This window comes from Syngnathoides biaculeatus, chromosome 14 (assembly GCF_019802595.1).
Source record: "Syngnathoides biaculeatus isolate LvHL_M chromosome 14, ASM1980259v1, whole genome shotgun sequence".
NCBI lineage: Eukaryota > Metazoa > Chordata > Actinopteri > Syngnathiformes > Syngnathidae > Syngnathoides > Syngnathoides biaculeatus.
Genome location: NC_084653.1, coordinates 27,462,202 through 27,480,078, shown reverse-complemented (window position 1 = coordinate 27,480,078; position 17,877 = coordinate 27,462,202). Strand labels below are relative to the sequence as shown.

The 17,877-nt window shown below is 45.3% G+C and overlaps 1 protein-coding gene and 1 long non-coding RNA gene across 2 annotated transcripts in view; one reads left to right on the top strand and one right to left on the bottom strand.

Moving 5' to 3' along the window:
• Positions 1-17,877, top strand: part of LOC133512222 (uncharacterized) — a 38,930-nt gene that overhangs the window by 19,792 nt on the left and 1,261 nt on the right. Inside the window, exon 3 of the long non-coding RNA XR_009798130.1 lies at positions 13,431-13,472. This is a non-coding gene — a long non-coding RNA (uncharacterized LOC133512222). The remainder of the gene's footprint in view (positions 1-13,430; positions 13,473-17,877) is intronic.
• On the bottom strand, positions 12,324-15,783 carry zic2a (zic family member 2 (odd-paired homolog, Drosophila), a). The gene is made up of 3 exons (XM_061841636.1): positions 14,692-15,783; positions 13,413-13,576; positions 12,324-12,531 (listed from the first exon to the last, which is right to left on the bottom strand). Exons 1-3 carry the CDS (start codon positions 15,719-15,721, stop codon positions 12,337-12,339), a joined length of 1,389 nt encoding a protein of 462 aa, XP_061697620.1. The 5' UTR covers positions 15,722-15,783; the 3' UTR covers positions 12,324-12,336.

Below are 17,877 nucleotides of genomic sequence, written 5' to 3'. Positions count from 1 at the left end.
ACTCCTTTTCAAGGGATTGTTTTTCATCCAATCGTCGGGATTTCGCTGCTGCGTTAGCGGAAGGTAGTAACACTCGTTGCGACTGTTTTGGTCACAAATTCAGGTTAAATCGAAACCCCAGGAAGCGCGGTACTTTTGGACTCGATTGCAATCACGAGACCGCGTATTACTTCACATTTTGGGAAATATTTGGTTCATTTGTAGCAAATCTACACCGAATTAGACGTGGAAAAATTCAATCTAGAAGTGCAAAATGTAAAAAGACTGCACAAATCCGCTTCTGCTGGTATTCCAATATTTGGATTTTCCTGTATATGGATTTTGTACTTTTTCAAATGAAGTGATATTAGAATGATGACAATGAACATGGATCACATCTGACATTTAACATAGCGGCTTCATACTCACAAATTATTTTAGCTTTAGAATACTTGTTGCAGTGGGGAAATTCAAATTGAACAGAGCACGGAGAAATGATCAGAGCAAATGCGTGTGCAAATATTACAGCATCGGCCAATCAGACGGCAGAATGAGAGGAGCAACGTATGCGCCGAGTCTACTTGAAGTACTCGAAGAGCTCTTACTGTACAAGTGTCTGGTCAGCATGCGGCAGATAAACTAAATGTTATATTTTGGGCTTTGCGAGCAATTTCTGTGGAGGTTCTTCCAAATCCTAGTCAGGGATAACTAAATTAAGATTTCACAGCTGGTTCGGATAGCAAATACCGCACTTTTACGTGTCGGTAGTCTAAATAATTGTGTGTAGTGGTTTAGGCTAACTTGTCTCGTTCCTAATCTCTCGTCAGATCATTTTTGTTAAATTATGTAAACTGTGTAAGCGCAAATTGCAAAATTTATAGCGATTGCAAAAAAAAAACCGGAAAGGGAATCAATCTCCTCGGAAGAATCGTCACGATTGAAAAGCCGTATTGTTCGACGGGGTGGGCCACGAAAAGGCAACGAACGCGCCCGTCCGAGCTTTTTCGCCCATTGGCGCTCGGAGGCTCCTTTAACGAGGCCCGTTTGCCGATCCGCCATGACTCTGGCGTTAATGAGCGGACGCGCCGAGGGCCGGGCGCTAGTTAGCGATCAGCATGGGAGCGCCGTAATCCATCCGCTGATGAACTCATCCGTCTGTGTGTCCACTCCGCCCTCAGACGTGTGCCAACATGCCATAAACGCTCAACCCGGGCCGGGCGCACCTCAGCCGCCTGATTAGGGAAAACCCAAAGGCACTGCCGCTCGTCCATTAAACGGGAGCCGCGGCGAAGGTGGGGGCGGGGGTTTTACGGCAAAACCAAAAAAACCCGCCTGGGTTTGTCTTTCATCGACAGCCTGCCGTGCCACCTTCCAAACGGACGACACGGGAGGGGATTTCTCATTCGGGCCACCAAAACGTACGCCAGCGGTGCCCCGGCTTTTATTTGTAGAGCTCCCCGTGCCCCGCGGGGGAGGGCAAACCGAGCCTCGGCCCCCAGAAGGTGAGAAGTGAACTGAACCGACGGCCCGGGAACTCCCGAGCGCCGCGACGCAAGCACGCCATCGACGAGAACCCGAAAGGGGGAAAAAAAAAAAACCCCCAAAAAGCTAAAGGAGACGGGAAGGCATGTCAGACTCGAGCACTTCAAGGACCTTTTTATTTGGGGGGGTAGTGGGAAAGTCATGTTTATATTCATAAGAAACAAAATGAATGCGGATCCTTCCAAAATATATTCATCAAGCTGACAGCACGTTGATACGCGCGTGATGCGCTGACATTGTTTACACGCACGCAAACGCATCACGTCATCCAAGACGCCAGACAAATCGAGGTCGATGCGGCAAACGTCCTCCACTTGAGCGCAGGGGACGGGTTCCGTGGCCGCCTCAAGTCCACGATATTCGCAACACCTGACATGGAAGATTTTCCTTGAGGATTTTCAACTGCACCTTTTCTCAGACCGATACTAACCAATGCCGAGTTCTGATCCCACAAGTGTTTTGGTACATGAAATTTCAATGATCATGATGTCAGGTGGCGGCGCGGTGGCCTCACGGTTCTTAGGACCAGGGATCAATCCCGGCCCCGCCTGGGTGGAGTTTGCGTGTTCTCCCCGTGCCTTCGTGGCTTTCCTCCCACGTCGCAAAAACATTCTGAGTTTGGCTCCCGCGACCCTCATGAGGATAAGCAGCTCAGAAATTGGATGGAGGATGACAGGTTATTTTGAACAGACTCTTTTCTTTCTTTCTTTCTTTTTCTTCTTTCTTTGTCTTTCTGCCGCATGACTGCCACATTGTAGTGCTAACTACTGGCAAGGAGGACTTCTGTCTTTCTTTTTCTTTCATTGTCTTTTTTTCTTTTTCTTCTTTCTCTTTCTGACACATGACGACTGCCACATTGTAGCGCCAACGACTCGCAAGGAGGACTTCTTTCTTTCTGTCTATCTTTCTTTCTCCTTCTTTCTTTCCTTCTTTCTTTCTTCTTTCTTTTTCTTTCGTTATTTTTCTTTCATTTTCTTTTTTCCCTTCTAACCCTAACCTTTTCTTTCTTTTTCTTCTTTCTCTCTTTCTTTCTTTCTTTCTTTCTTTCTGACACATGACGACTGCCACATTGTAGCGCCAACGACTGGCAAGGAGGACTTCTGTCTTTCTTTTTCTTTCATTGTCTTTTTTTCTTTTTCTTCTTTCTCTTTCTGACACATGACGACTGCCACATTGTAGCGCCAACGACTGGCAAGGAGGACTTCTTTCTTTCTATCTATCTTTCTTTCTCCTTCTTTCTTTCCTTCTTTCTTTCTTCTTTCTTTTCTTTCGTTATTTTTCTTTCATTTTCTTTTTTCCCTTCTAACCCTAACCTTTTCTTTCTTTCTTTCTATCTTTCTTTCTCCTTCTTTCTTTCTTTCTTTCTTTCTGACACATGACGACTGCCACATTGTAGCGCCAACGACTGGCAAGGAGGACTTTTCTTTCTATCTTTCTTTCTCCTTCTTTCTTTCCTTCTTTCTTTCTTTTTCTTTCGTTATTTTTCTTTCATTTTCTTTTTTCCCTTCTAACCCTAACCTTTTCTTCTTTTTCTTCTTTCTCTCTTTCTTTCTTTCTTTCTTTCTTTCTTCTTTCTGACACATATGACGACTGCCACATTGTAGCACCAACTACCGGCAAGGAGGACTTCAGTTGCTTTCATGAGTACCTCGCACATGAAATAAGGCCAGTATCTGTCTAATATCGGTATCTGGTATCAGTACTCACTCATCCCTACTTCCTTCTTTGCACACATACTGTAAACGTAGTTCAACTTCTTAAAACACACTTTTAAACAGATTGTTGTATGCGTGCGTCGTATGTGTCCCTTTAAGGGGCGGGACTTGTTGAGGTGGCATTTGTGTGTCCAGAGTTGGCGTGCTCGTTGTTTACGTCTCCAAGCATTCAATAGATATCTGCGAAGCAACAGTTGAGGGCTCTGCAATCAAGTAAAGACAGCGATTACTCAATTTTCTTCAAATGGATTTCATCTTTTGTGTGAAAATTTGCACATTTGGACGGAGCACGTTGAAGGGCATTGTCCAATTTTTTCTTAATTGTTTCACACTGGTCCAGAATATATGCTGATATCATATTGACTGAGCCCGTTTCCAATTCTCAATAGCGAGACGGGCCGCACTGCAGCTCTGTAAAGTTACTCAGACTTCACATTAGGGTTAATTAGTGTTGTGATTCGATGCTAATTAACAGAAAACAGTGGGGGGGGGGGGGGTCCCCGAACCTGTGAATACAGAAGGCTTAACTTGGACAAATGCTGCTTGCAGATCTTTGAAATACTTCTACATCACAAATTATTGGTTCTGGAAAAAAAAAAAAAAAAACCTACATTTGTCGGCAGTCGTACAAGATTTAATTTGTTAGAATTGGAGATTGATTGCTGCAGGAAAGTGCTTGAAAATAGCGACACTAAACACTAATCAGGGAAATCTATGAGCAAATTATTCAAAAAGAAATGCTGCAGAGATTATGAAGCAGATAGCTACAATAAATCAATTAAAATCGTGCGATTTGTGGTGGGAAAGTTGCTCCACAATTTTTGAAGCCAAACTCAAAGTATTACGATCAGTCTTAAAAGTTCGGAAGCAAGTCGTTCCCGTGTGTACATTTTCGGCTGCACTCAAGCCAAGTTTGCTACTTACAGACGAGATATCAAATAAAACATCATCTGCTGCACGGCCCACCGGGAAGTTTTTTCAGAATTTTCATCCTGCACTTGAACTCATCGCAAATGAATCAAATGTGAGAGGATGTTGGGCAGCACATTGACAACAAATGGGACAATTTTGTCAGGTGGCTGCCGTCCAAGGCCCGTTTTACCTGAAACGGGTCAATTGCTCGCGAACAAAATGTTAGACGGCACTCGAGCGAGGTTTAACTAGTTACAGACGGCGACGAAGACATCAATCTATATTAGATTGCTGGCAAACACCTGGGATCAATCAATGACACGCAAAGAAGCTAACATGACGAGAGCGAACAGCACATCGACGATTTGACTGGCCGTCGATACGCTTGCTGACCAGAAAGGTCAACGAAGGAAAAAAAAAAAAACGCCAATCAAAGGAGAGAAATTCCTTCCGACCCGCTACCCCGAGAAGAGCCCGGTGTCCGCGGGGCGGCCGGCCGAACGGTCGCCCGCGGAGAAGCTAGCGCTGATTAACCTGTAGCGACCGGAGCCAGTTCCGCACAGCGCCAAAATAAAAATAGATGGGGGAGGAACAAAGACGACGGGAAAGTTTCACACGGCTCATTTGCATGTGACAAAGCCCACACGAGCGCCTTATTTGTTTGTCTCCTCTGGTGAACGGAACCCTCCGGAGAGCAGCAGACGGCCCAAATGCCGTTAAGATCCCGGCGATAATGACTCGGCCGGCCGACGAGTGGTTTGATCCTGTCGGCCTTTCATTCGGATCTCATTAGGTCAACCTGGCCGACGCATCAAAAGGACGTCAAAAGTGCGATCCGTCACCACGCGTCTCAAATTAAATCTGCCGCTCGGTATCGCGGAGAGTCCGACGACAAATTCTGGCCTTTTTACGTTGTGAAAGTGTCAGCTGTTGGCCAACAAGATTTCATAAAGATCTTTTTATTATTATTATTAAACGTGCCTTCAAGTGTTTATCTTTGAACCTTGTGAGAATTGTGACAGCATTTTGGGAAGCTAGCACAGTTGCGCCTTCATTAAGTTACAAAAGTTACAAAAAAATCATAAAAAAATGAAACCTTTATGGTGGCAGCATGCAGCTTGTTATTGCGTTTAAAAGAAACCCTCGGGCGGGTTCCACAAACAACAAATCTAACTACTTTTTTATTTTCTGGGTACAAGATGCCAGAATAAAAGATCAATCGAGTGTCAATTAGCCCTTGTTGTTTGTTATCCATGTTAAAAAAAGAAAAACAATTAAACCGATAACCTTCGTCTGTGGTTGCCTTTGGAGAGGAAACTGAACGTTAGAAAAAAATGTTGTGGCGCATGCCGGAATAATATTGAAACTGAATATGGGGGAGCATCGTTAATTCTGCAAAAGGAATTTTCCGTCCACAGATGTTTTCATCATCTTCTCAGAGAACAAAGCCAGAAACGTTTTGTAGCACTTGACAAAGTGCAGACGAGTCTCTTTGAATATCTGCCACTAGAGTGAAATATTTTCACGAGGATCTTCCATTTTGGATTTTTGAACTTGTTTTTCAACAACCTTCAAGATGGTCAACGTCTTCAGTGGAAATAAATCAAATCTTTGATTGTCCATTTTCGCTCGTGCTGCTGGGTTGTCATTTTTACTTATAACATCTTTTAATTGACTTTCTTGAACATCTTTCCTCCAAATAAGATATTTTTCAAAATAAGAGTCTGGCTGTGTACTTGTCAACAGTCCGTTTGCCTTGGGTCGCGAGCGAGTTCTGGAACTGAGCTCTGGTGTTCCTGCTCCGGTTTCCTTGGCGGCAAAACCTTCCCAGCCCGCAACCCCTCCCCCCTTCTCTGAAAAAGATGGGATGCAAAATCGCTACAAGGTTTCTTCCATTACCTGCCATCCTCCCCTTATAAAAAAAAAAAATAGAAATAATAATAATAATGAAAAAAACCACACACACACACCACCCAGTCCCCGTCCTTCACGGGGTCCCTCAGGGCGCGTCTCTGGTGCTTTTGAAGATGAAAGGCGGCAAAGTTGAAGCCGGATGTCTGCAGGTGTCGGGGAAATTGAACATTTCCTGGGCGGAGTGTGCCGCCGAACGCAGGAGGAGCAACTTTCCGCTTCAGATGCCACCTCCAACACGAAGTCGCCTTCCCGTCGGTCTGCTTCCAGCGACATTTGGGAGGGATTTGGCCAGCGACGCTGAGTGGCCGATTCTGATTCAGTGCCGATATGCGATCGTTTATTGCTTAAATCTCGCTACGTCGGGGGTTCACCTTCGCAGCACCGCCAATTCGCGCTTTTTCATGATTGTGCAATTTATTTTTTTAAACCAGTCAAGATTGATGGAGCAGATCGTCAAAGACGGCCAACATGGCGGTGAGAAGAACCACGTGAGAAGCCCGCGGGCCCGTTCTAAAATGGCCTCACCACTGATAATAATACATTGTGATTTCTTGGAATTATTTTTTGGGGGCGGGGACGGGGCTAAATCATTTAGAAATGTACACACTTCCAGAGAAATGAAGAAAACATTCGAGTTGATCATGGTTTTAAAGTCTACTACCTCGAAAGCCCAACCCAACTTTGAACTCTTTCGAAACCCAACTCCTTAACCTTAAACCTTACTTGAAAACCCGACTACTAACCCCTGACCCTGTTTTAAAACCATAACTCGGAATGGCAGCCTTGTTTTGAAGTCACTTTGAAAGCCTAATCCTGTTTTGAAACCCAAATTCTCTTTTGACTCCCTTCTTTTGAAACCCCAACCCTGTTTTAAAGCCCAATTTGAAACACTGACCATCTTTTTGAAACCCGAACCCTCCTTTGAACCCCTCCACCATTAAACGCTCACATATTGTGTCCTTTTTTGCAGGGAGATCTCGCAATCACCAAATAATCCAAATGATGAAATCGCTCATTATTGTTTCAAATGCGCTTCTTGCCGTCCTCACGATTTCACGTCGACTTCTTCGATATCGCGAGCGTGCCACGCTGTCGTGTTTGCTGGTTAACTCGATCGTCGATCTTGTTTTTGACAGGAACTTCTTGAGACGTTCAAATGGAGCGATGGAATTCTCAGAGCCGTTCAGAACCCAGTGTTCACATGGCAGCCGCGCTTCCACAAAAATCACGATTGTTATTTACTTTTCCATAATTTGGTTGTTTTTGGACAACTTGCTTCTTTCCAATAGTTTCCACCATCTTACTACTCCAGCGCTCAAAATGGATGAAATCATATTCCATACTTTTCCATACTCGCGTAGGAAGCCCGAGTGGAGACGAATCGCGTTTGGCTTTTTGATGAAATTGAAATTGGGGACGGAGCTGGAGAACCCCAAAAATGTCATCCAGGAAGCCCCGAGAACTTTCAAATATGACTTGAACATTTCCTGTCCGGTTAATTTTATGTTGGCTGAAGTTTGGGCTCGACTGCTTGAAAAAGATTTTGGTTCCACTGTAGGCTGAAAGTCGTGAGGCCTCGATTGAATTGTCAAAGTTTCGGGAGAGGGAATTGCGTAAAAGCAACAAGACGCCGGCGCTTCTTTGCTCAGCACTTTTCCTGTTCTTATTTTTTAGCGTATTCCAGTCAAAGCGTGGAGGAAAAGTCTTCTGCAAATGGGAGGTGCTTCCTTAAAGGAGTAAAGCCGGAGGAGTGGGAGTGGGGGTCCGGGGGGGGGGGGGGTTGTGGTGCACGGGGGGAGGGTTTGTTTGTTTCTACTGCGTGCCAGCAGAAGTGACAGCCATTCCGGCTCTGTGGCAGCGCCGCATTCATGTGTGTGAGAACGAGCTCGGGATGAAAGGCGGCGAAAGGGGGATGGCGGCTCTCGCGCAGGAAGGCTGTTGAAGCGCCTCGTGGAAAGCGCGCACAATGTAATACATGTCTGAAATACAAAACGCAGACGTGGAGTAGGACAAAGGGACGGAAAAAAATGAAAACCGGGGACACAAACGGGAGAGGGTGTGTGTGCTTTGCCATAGTGTACACAAACTTTTGTTGGCCTCACGAAACCAAGAATATGTCTCGCCGATAACCGAGAAAAACAAAACAAAAAGAACATTACAGCTTTTTACTTTGACCTCATCAAAATGGAGCCACTTCACACCTCAACCCACAGTTTGAGAACCACTTCGACTCGCATGCGCCGACGACAAAATGCAAAAACGTCAAAAAGGAAATTTGGCGTCACGGCCGTTTTGTTGCTAACCCCCAATCGCAGGCGGGTTCAGCGCAGCCCAATCGAGAGCTCGCTCGCGTCCCGGCAGATGACTGCAAGATCAGAGCCCATCTTAGCATGATTTCAATTCATTAAGTGCATTTTTACGCCGCCGTATATGTCAGTCCTTTAAATCTTCATACCGCAAGGGACTGGATATGTCGAATAAAGTCATGCACCAAAATATAAGGCATAAAACAACAATGCATAACACAGGAATTCAAAGTAATCAAATCGAAAAATCCCAATAATGAGGATTGCGTGTGGCTGGTGCTGCCCGTTATGCGATTGTTCTGTTCTTTCAAAATAAAACTGATGCACAATCGTAGTGCAGTCCGACCAAACAACAACAAAAAAAAAGCTTGTGAATACAAAAATATGTGTGATTTCATTTTTAAAAACTGTATGATTGAAAACACAGTCAAAGTGATTACATGGAATCTAAAAATGCATTTTGTGTTTAAGTTTGCCATCATTACTGGCGTTGCCATGACAACTAATTATAATTCATCGAGTCATTACCACAATGAGTGCAACGCGTCCGCGTTGATTGGGGACGATTTGAACCTTATGTAATTCATTTGCACTGATCAACTGCACATTTTTGGAACAATGACAGGAATAAACGTGCTCGAGCAGAATGATTCAAAAATACACTTTCCTGCTCACAATTTATGTCCACGTGCAGCCGCCATTCAGAGGCCGACGGCGCTTTTGCGCGGCGGGTGAAACCCTCACGAATGAATTCAAGAAAACAGAACAAAACAAATGAACAAGCCACCTCGAACTTTTGAGCACAACAATCGAAAGCGTGCCGGAACCGACATGCGCACACAATGTCGTACGATTGCAACAAAGAATAAAGAAGAGTCAAAAATGGATCGTTCGACAGCGAAAAAGAAACAAATGTGACCTTTTTTTCAGAGCTGCGTATTAAAAATTAAAATGTTTCAATCATGTGACATGATTGAAAACAGGAAGTTGTGCAGATCTTTAACTACACACTGTTGAAGAAAATGTATTTTAATTTTAGGCTGCATGTGATTAAACTGAGTGATTTTATCCTTTCATCATTTCATTGAAAATAATCAAATCAAGGATGTTAGGTGAACACATTTGAATGGCGTCCGTGTCCAAATGAATTCAACATTCATAGGTCGTTTCTTTTCACTCACATCAAATCAGGACGCACGTGGCATCCCAACGACAACGCTCGCTCACGATGGCGAAGAAGAAGAAGAAGAAGCTGCATGTCTCCGTTTCCAGTGGCGATCGATACGGGCCCAGCAGGAGCCAAAGAGGAACCCGGCGCCCTGTGGGCCCAGCGAGCGCGCGCGACCTTTCCCCGCTTCCCTCCCCGCCGCGCACGCCCCTTCCTCCTCGGAGGTCACCGGGCCCCTCGCTTCTTGTCTAGAAGCCCACCGCACGTGACCCGGCCGGCGACGGCGTCGCCATCCGCTCGCCGCCTTTCACACGTCTTGGAATTAAAGCAGCATTAAGAAGAAGAGGCGGCGCATGCGCATCTCACGCGGGGGAAAAACGGACAAATAAGTTCTGGCGAGTTCCAGGCCCGGCGGGCAAAAGTCCCCTCGTGGGCCAGCCGGCAACACAGGCGACGCAGCAACTTTCACGCGGACGTTCAAAAGTCGACGTGACCCGCGAGACGTCGTCGCAAATCATACAAGAAAGTAGAAAAGTACACCAAGTTGACTTCGGTCGAGTTCAAGACTTGATTTGAAGAATCAAGTCTACGTTTCACGGTGCCAGAGAAATGTCGAATGCCCAAAAAATTGCCAGTTTAATAAGAGGCCTGATTGCCCATGACGAGGCGATGGCGGACCGGCCCGCCGGGACCGCAGGACCGACAACAACATGCTGCCGCAATAAAGCACACACAAAAATATACTGCATCATTTTCTATTGCAATATTTCCACGCCAACTTCTTCCCTCGCAGTTTTTGTGCATATTTGATAAAAGTCTGCAAAAAAGCCAGGTAACATTTCGAAGAGAATTCAAACAAAAAGTGCCAACGAGCATGCGCACAACGCCCAGTTCGAGTCTGCAGTCTGGCTAGTGCCGGACCCCCCATTGTCTCTTCCCCCCCCCCCCCCCACGTCAAGTTCAAGGCTTGCCTTTGCTACTGATGACGCTGGAAAAGACGACCGCAACGTTTTCAACAAAAGGCTGCGAAATCAGGCAGGACAAAATCAAAAAACAGCCAAACAGCGTTTCATTTACATGAATTAATAACACATTCAAAAATGCTAATTACAGAGAAGAAATATGTTAAAAGAGTCGGGGTTCTCTGTGGGATTAACAAATATGCTGTATTTCTAATTAGAGCTGGACCAATATTGATTTTTTCTATTTTTTTTTTTTAGTCCGTTTCTGACATTTGGCAGAAACTAAATTCCGATAACCAATGAATCGGTCGAGCTATTAAAAAAAAAAAAAAAATATATATATATATATATATATATATATATATATATATATATATATATATATATAAATATATATATAGCGAAGGTAAGCACTCCTTTTTTTTTTTTGTCCCTTATATAGTATATCCAAATCGAGCTTTTTTTTCCCCTCAATGTTTTTCCTAAATTAGCATTTTATTCAAAATGATTGAAAGACACGCGGAATAATAAACCGCAAGCTCAAACTAGCATCAGCGGCAAGAAGGTGGCCGACCACAAATTGCACACACGCGAGTTCAAGTTCAAGGCTACAAAAGGATTTTTCCACAATTATTAAAAACACATCATATGTTGTCGCCATCGATAACTGGAATGTGCATACAACTTCCTAAACCTCCAGAAACAAACAAGATGTTTTGGATATTTTTTTTAAATTACAGGACATAATTGTCATGAGAGAGTTTGTGTGTGTTTCTTGAAGATTTGACAATATTTCGTATCGCTTCAAAAGTTTTCTACCCCCCCAAAATTTTGGGCTGTTGATTCCTCGCCCCAAGCGTGACGCTAACAACACAGAAAAGACGCACAAAGGAGGAATATTAGCACTTGCAACACTTTTGTTTTTATTATATTTAGATGGAGTCAAATGTTTTATCACAGGATGAAAACACCTCTTTAAAACTTTTTTTTTCCCTCCCAAAACAAAACAAAACAAAAAAAAGCACGACGAGAAAAAACAACTGCCTCGGGGGGGGTTTTAAGCTCTTCAATTTTACATATTTATAGTTCAAAACAAAAAGAAACATTCTTTTTATAAATACTGTTTCATCTGTAGTAAGTAAATACCATAATTTAATTACAAATGGATAAATATGGCAGTTGGCTATTTACACACACACACACACAAACACACAAAAGTGGAAAGAGTTTCGGGAAAAAAAAAATTTAAAGTTTCCTTTTTCCTCGACAGGCCTTCCACGTACGTACGTGTAGCATAATTATTTGTTACACAATTTGCAGAGCACGAAAAGAAAGAAAAAAAAAACAGCACAAGTTCAGCCCGGCAAACTTTTTTTCTTTAAAAAAAAACTAAAGAAAGGAAATAAAAAAAAAAATGTACATTCACAAGCATGATAAACGTGGTGTGTCCGTGTGTTCAACTTTGGCACGCTTTTTCAGTTCGTAGGCGTTTAAAAGTTTCACTTTGCCCGATCAGGACGACAATGTGGAGTACAACTTTGATTGGATCGTGTGCGCTAAGAGTCCGGTTGGGAGTGGTAGCTACCGTTGAAGAAACATCTAGACACAGAAAGACAAATCTAGCACAAACCCAAGTCGGCCGCTATTTACAATATTTTACAATTCCCCTCTTGTGGTGGACGGAGGACAGCAACAAGAACAAAAACTCAAAACATTTTGTGTCACTTTGGGGGGGGGGGGTCCAGTGATGTGGAGTGTGTGGTGTGTATGTGTGTGTGTGTGTGTGTGTGTGTCTTTATTTATTTATTATTTATTTCGGGGTGGGGGGGTTGGGTTTCCTACACGTACCATTCACTGAAATTGGACGAGAGGCCGCCGTGGCCGGCGCCGCCGTGCACGGCCGAGGCGGGCGACAGCGTGGTGTTGCTTTGGCTCTCGGTGGCGGGCGACACCAGGCCCGGGGGGGTGGACGACTCGTAGCCAGAGCTGGCCGCCGGCGACGAGTCGGACGTGGACGGGGACGACTCGTGCACCTGTGGGGCGGTCGTGGTAAAAAGTTCATACGAGGACCAAGAGGCTATTACACATTTCGTGCGTTTATTACATGTCTATTACATTATGTAATAGCCAATTCATTGTTGACAACAAGTGACATTTGTATTCAAAATGTGTGCTATCGCACATCACGTTTTGTACTCTGAAAAGAGCGCGATTGTTGCGATTATTTTTTGGGTCAATGAAAGTGCTCACGATTTAATTACTCATTTATTTTACTCCTCAAATGTTTATAATGAACCTTAATTTAGCCCTTGAGAATCGTTTGTCATTTCCAAGGCCGACTTGGCACATCTACCATGTTTGTTACAGTAAGGAATATACACTGTTTGCATGCATGCATGTTCTATTTATCTATATGAGAATGCCAAATATTTCCAATCCAAATTTGGCATATCTTATGTAACTCTGTATCAACTGTAAAAGTGGCTACATCATGCATTTAAATTTTATAGCTCACTGCCTCCAACGTAATGTCTTGTTCATTGCACATTACATTTATTACACATCTATTACGTATAATGCATTTTACTAGCTGCTGTACATGAAAGGCACATTTTCCACTGTGTGTGTGTGTGCGTGTGTGTTTGAAGTGGGACTTCCTCGTGTTTTTATTCATAATTGATCATATCTGATAGAGCTTTTAACATGGAAAAGCATCAACCCTCATTTATTACACAGACTGCTAATTATTGGCTACAAACTCCTCACCATTACAATGAAGTTAACTGTGCAAAATGATACATAATAGGGAAATGTTGTATTAATGTCCTTATGTTATTTTTACAGGCTGCCTGCCATTTGTCATGTTTATTACACTGTTATTACAAGATGATGATTTTTTTTTTTTTCCTTTTACCTTCATGTGTTTTCGTAGGGAGCTGGGGTGCGTGTAGGACTTGTCGCACATCTTGCACAGGTAGGGCTTGTCCGAGGTGTGGACGTGCATGTGCTTCTTTCGGTCGCTGCTGTTGGCGAATCTCCTGTCGCAGCCTTCGAACTCGCACTGGAAGGGTTTCTCTCCTATTGTTCATTTCGAAATAAGAATAGTAAAAGCAGTCAGGAGCAGCCCCCAAAGTGCCTCAGGGCGAAATGCATTCGAAAAGGAAGAGAGAGAAAAAAAAGTCACGTAGCTGGAACAAAGATAGCAGCACATTTCTTGCATATGCAAAGCTGAATGGGGGTTAGCGTGCCTGGCTAAATAATGCGCATATTGATTTAGGGGAGAGTTGTTTGGGCCATCATCGACAGTCGGCCCCGCAGAAGGCACCATTTGCTTGCAGGGAGACCATAAACGGCAGAATTAGCAGCTGGCCTTTTTGTTTTCTTTTTTTTTTGTTTGTTTTTGTTTTCTTTTTTTTTTTTTTTTTTTTTTTGTTGAAAGGCCTTGCGCATTGCCGCACACGGAGCACGCCGAAAATGTGCTTTCTTTGAAATCTCTGCCAACTCAAAAGTACACCAATTCGAAAGGAGCTCGTGTTTTATTGGCATTCAAAAAAATAATAAATACACGTGAAAATGGCATACATAAAAATACAACTAGCAAAGCCTGGGTTTTACTATCGTGCGGTTTGTCGCAAAAATGTTAAATGAAATGACCAAATAAATTTGTTTTAGGGTTGCATGAATAAGAAAAAATGATGGGAATATTTTTTGAGGTATTTTTTTTTTTTTTTAAAGACCATATAAATAGCTGACCCGTTATTTTCTACGTTTACCCCCGAGTCTTATGAATTTGTTTTCCGGTGTAAATGCAATCCATTTTACGAATAACCCCAAAAAATGTCCGTTACGTTTTTATGATTTAGGAAGCATCACCAGCAAGAGTTGTTTTCATTTCAGGTGGAATTACAAAGTTGGAAAAATCCCGCAGGAGGGCAGAAATGTGACTATTTTTGTTTTCTTTTGTCATCAAGTTGATTCCAATTCGGAGCAGAATGTTCGCACGACGAATTGGGCCCGGTTGGTTAAGGCGAACGCGTTTCGGCGACTTTTGCTCGGCTCGAAGCCTTTTTTTTTTTTTTGTCTTTCTCTTTTTATTATTATTATTATTGTTTTTTTTTTTTTTTTTTTTTTGTCTTTTCCCAACCGAAGCGGCGGAAGACTCGCCCGCCCGCCCGACCGCCCGCCCGCGTTACCTGTGTGCGTGCGCTTGTGGATCTTGAGGTTCTCGGAGCGGGCGAAGACCTTCCCGCAGCCGGGGAAGGGGCACGGGAAGGGCTTCTCGCCCGTGTGCACGCGGATGTGGTTGACCAGCTTGTACTTGGCCTTGAAGGGCTTGCTGTCGCGGGGGCACTCCTCCCAGAAGCAGACGTGGTTGGTCTGCTCGGGCCCGCCGACGTGCTCCACGGACACGTGCGTGACCAGCTCGTGCATGGTGCTGAAGGTCTTGTTGCAGCACTTCTTGGGCTCGCTCAGCTGCTCGGGTTCGATCCACTTGCAGATGAGCTCCTGCTTGATGCACTGCTGGCGCATGTAGCGAAAGAAGGCGCCCGGGTGGTGGTGGTGGTGGTGGTGGTGCGCCGCCGCCGCCGCTGCCGCCGCCGCCGCCGCGTGCACGTTGACGTTGACGGAGCCGTACTGGTTGTAGGCGTCGGCCCGGGGACTGGACACCTGGTGGTGATGGTGGTGGTGATGGTGGTACTGCTCGGAGCGGCCGAACACCTCCCCCGCCAAGCCCAGCCGCATCTGCCCGTTGAGCACGTTGCCGGCCGCCGCGTGGGAGCCGTGCTGCTCGTGGATGCCCGGGAACAAGATGTGGCCCTGCGGCCCGTCGGCGTGGTGGTGCGCGGGGTGCAGGGCGCCCCCCGCGGGGCCGAAGAGCGCGTGCTGGCCCCCCGCCGCCGCCGCCGCCGAGCCCTCGCCGAAGCCTCCGCGGCCGCGAAACAGGAAGTCCCGCGTCGAGTTGAACGGGGAGCCCGCGTACGGCGAGACGTGCGCGCCCAGGGCCGCCGGCGGGTAGCCGCCGGGCGCCTGGCTGCTGAAGGCGGAACTCTGGCCCGGCGGGGACAGCTCGTGGTTGAGCTTGAAGGCGCCCATGTGGGCCGTCGGGTCCGCGAAGGAGTTCTGGGCCAGGCTCAGGTCTCGCTCCTGGACGTCGCCGGCCGCCGGGTGGTGGCGGCCGAACGAGCCCAGGCCGGGGAACTGGTGGCCCGCGTCCAGCAGCATCGCGGCCGGACTGACGCCGCGCGGAGTGTTCGGCAAATGAGCGGTCGGCGGCGGCGGCTGTAAGCGAGCGGCGGCGGGGAGGAGGGAGGAGGTGGGAGGAGGAGGAGGAGGAGGAGGAGGAGGAGGTGGAGGTGGAGAAGGAGAAGAAGGAGGAGGTGGAGGTGGAGGTGGAGGAGGCGCGAGAGGGTCACGCGTAGGGCCGCCGCATCGTTGACTGCGGTGCCCCGCGCCAAAACCAACTCACTTCTCTTCAACTTTCACCAAGATGCAACAATTCCAATGTGGCGGCCTCCTCTCGGGCGTCCCAAGTCTCCCTGATCCTAGCGGCGGATTGAACAAGCGCAAAGTGGTTTGTTTTGTTTAGTTTTTTTTTTTTTTAGTGGTCTTTCTGCACGCTCTGCTTCGCCTGTCGTGCGGCGCGGCGTCTCGCTCGCTCCTTCGCTCGCTCTCGGGGTCTCTTCTGGCGCCGAGGGTCCCAAAAGCTCCTCGGCGGACTGGCCCTTCCTCCTCCAACGCCCCCTTTAACTGGGGCCACTCGACGGGCTCCTCGCAGCCTCATTGGCCGCTCCGGCTCATCAATCCCAGGTGGCCCTCCAATGGCAGGTAACGCGGCGTTCTTCCGCCAATAATTACCGCCTACTTTTTATTTTTTTTTTTTTTCCAACAAGACTGCTTTGCCAAGAAGGCAGTCTGGTAAAAGACAGAGAGAGAGAGAGAGAGAGAGAGAGAGAGAGAGAGGGAGGGAGAGGATATGTGTGTGTTTTCTCCATTTGCATAGGCATGTTTTTATTGCATTGCTCGTGAAGCTTGAAGAACTCATCGTGTTATTTACTTTAAAAAAAAAAACAAGCTAGGAAACGTGCACATTTTACACATCTTTGATCCAATATAAATTCACTCATCTAAAAGGGCAATACATGATATCGAGCCCCACCCCCAATGATTGCCCAAAATTAAATGAATTTCGCTCAGTAATGAAGGCCTTCTAACTAAAGTATTTCTTTTAAATTAAGTAATGCATTTTTAGAGTTAGATATCAAACAATTATTGTACACTGAAAGAAAATGTGTAGTATCAACACCAATTGAATTCGATGTTAATCATTTATTACACACATATTAAATGTTTATTACACCTACTGCATCACGTTGGCCAGGTCCCCTCACAGTGACAATATTATGGTACGTAACGGGGATATTCTGACTATGTTTCATAATGGGAAGAATCTTAAAAAGTGTCATTTATTACACTGTTAATACATGTTTTGTTGTTCTTTTTTTTTTTTTTTTACCCCTTTTTGACTTTCTTATTGGAATGTGGGATGTGTGCTGGAATTGTCGCTGAAGTACAAACACCAAAAGAATGCATGTTTAACCCCAAGTAAAATAAAATGTCCATCTGGTATTTGATCAGAACTGAGGATTGCATTTATTCACACACCCCCCCCCCCTCCAACAAAAAAATATAAGGACTACATATTAATTGTGACATTATGGGCCTAGTAAAAGGGAATTTAAAAAATGGGATGGCATCTTTTATTTATTTTTCATACTAATAATGAGTACTGTGCATTGCGATTGTGTGACTATCCTGTAAATAAAATATCAATTTCATATCCCTAGCCATCGTGATAATTAACATATGTAGCACATGTAACATAATTACAATATCTAGGGATTGAATGCTGTATTTATGTTTTGCTGGAATAATGCAGTCAGGTTTTGGGGCATGCAAGACAAATGTTGCGAGAAAATAACAAATGCCTTTTTGAAGAAAGGAAAAGAATATAATAAGTGGCTTCTAACTAGCATGTCTTCAACTTGTGCTTCATTTGCGTGCACGCTGATCGTTTTTGCAACGACGCAAAAAAGCTTCCACTTTGTTTCAAAATGAAAAATCAAAATTCAGTGGGGGGAGGCCAGTGGTTGTCAGTCAATGCGACGACCGCACAACACAACAAAACAAGAGTTACTGCTTGTTTGCTTGCCCCCCCCCCCCATGTTCCACTTTATGGGTTTCCCTTTGACTCCCTCCAACACACACACACACACACACACACACTACTGGAGGCGACATGTTGCGGCGGCGCCTCTGAACGACCATTCAAAACAAAACCACCAGTGAGGTCGCAGCACCAAATTCGGCAGTAAGAAAGC

Bases quoted from the DNA above. Each gene is read 5' to 3' on its own strand.
- zic2a (XM_061841636.1), bottom strand. From the start codon at position 15,721: ATGCTGCTGGACGCGGGCCACCAGTTCCCCGGCCTGGGCTCGTTCGGC. The intron at 13,577-14,691 runs GTAACGCGGGCG...AATGAACAATAG, and splicing joins CCACAAGCGCACGCACACAG to GAGAGAAACCCTTCCAGTGC. The intron at 12,532-13,412 runs GTAAAAGGAAAA...ACCGCCCCACAG, and splicing joins CCCTACGAAAACACATGAAG to GTGCACGAGTCGTCCCCGTC.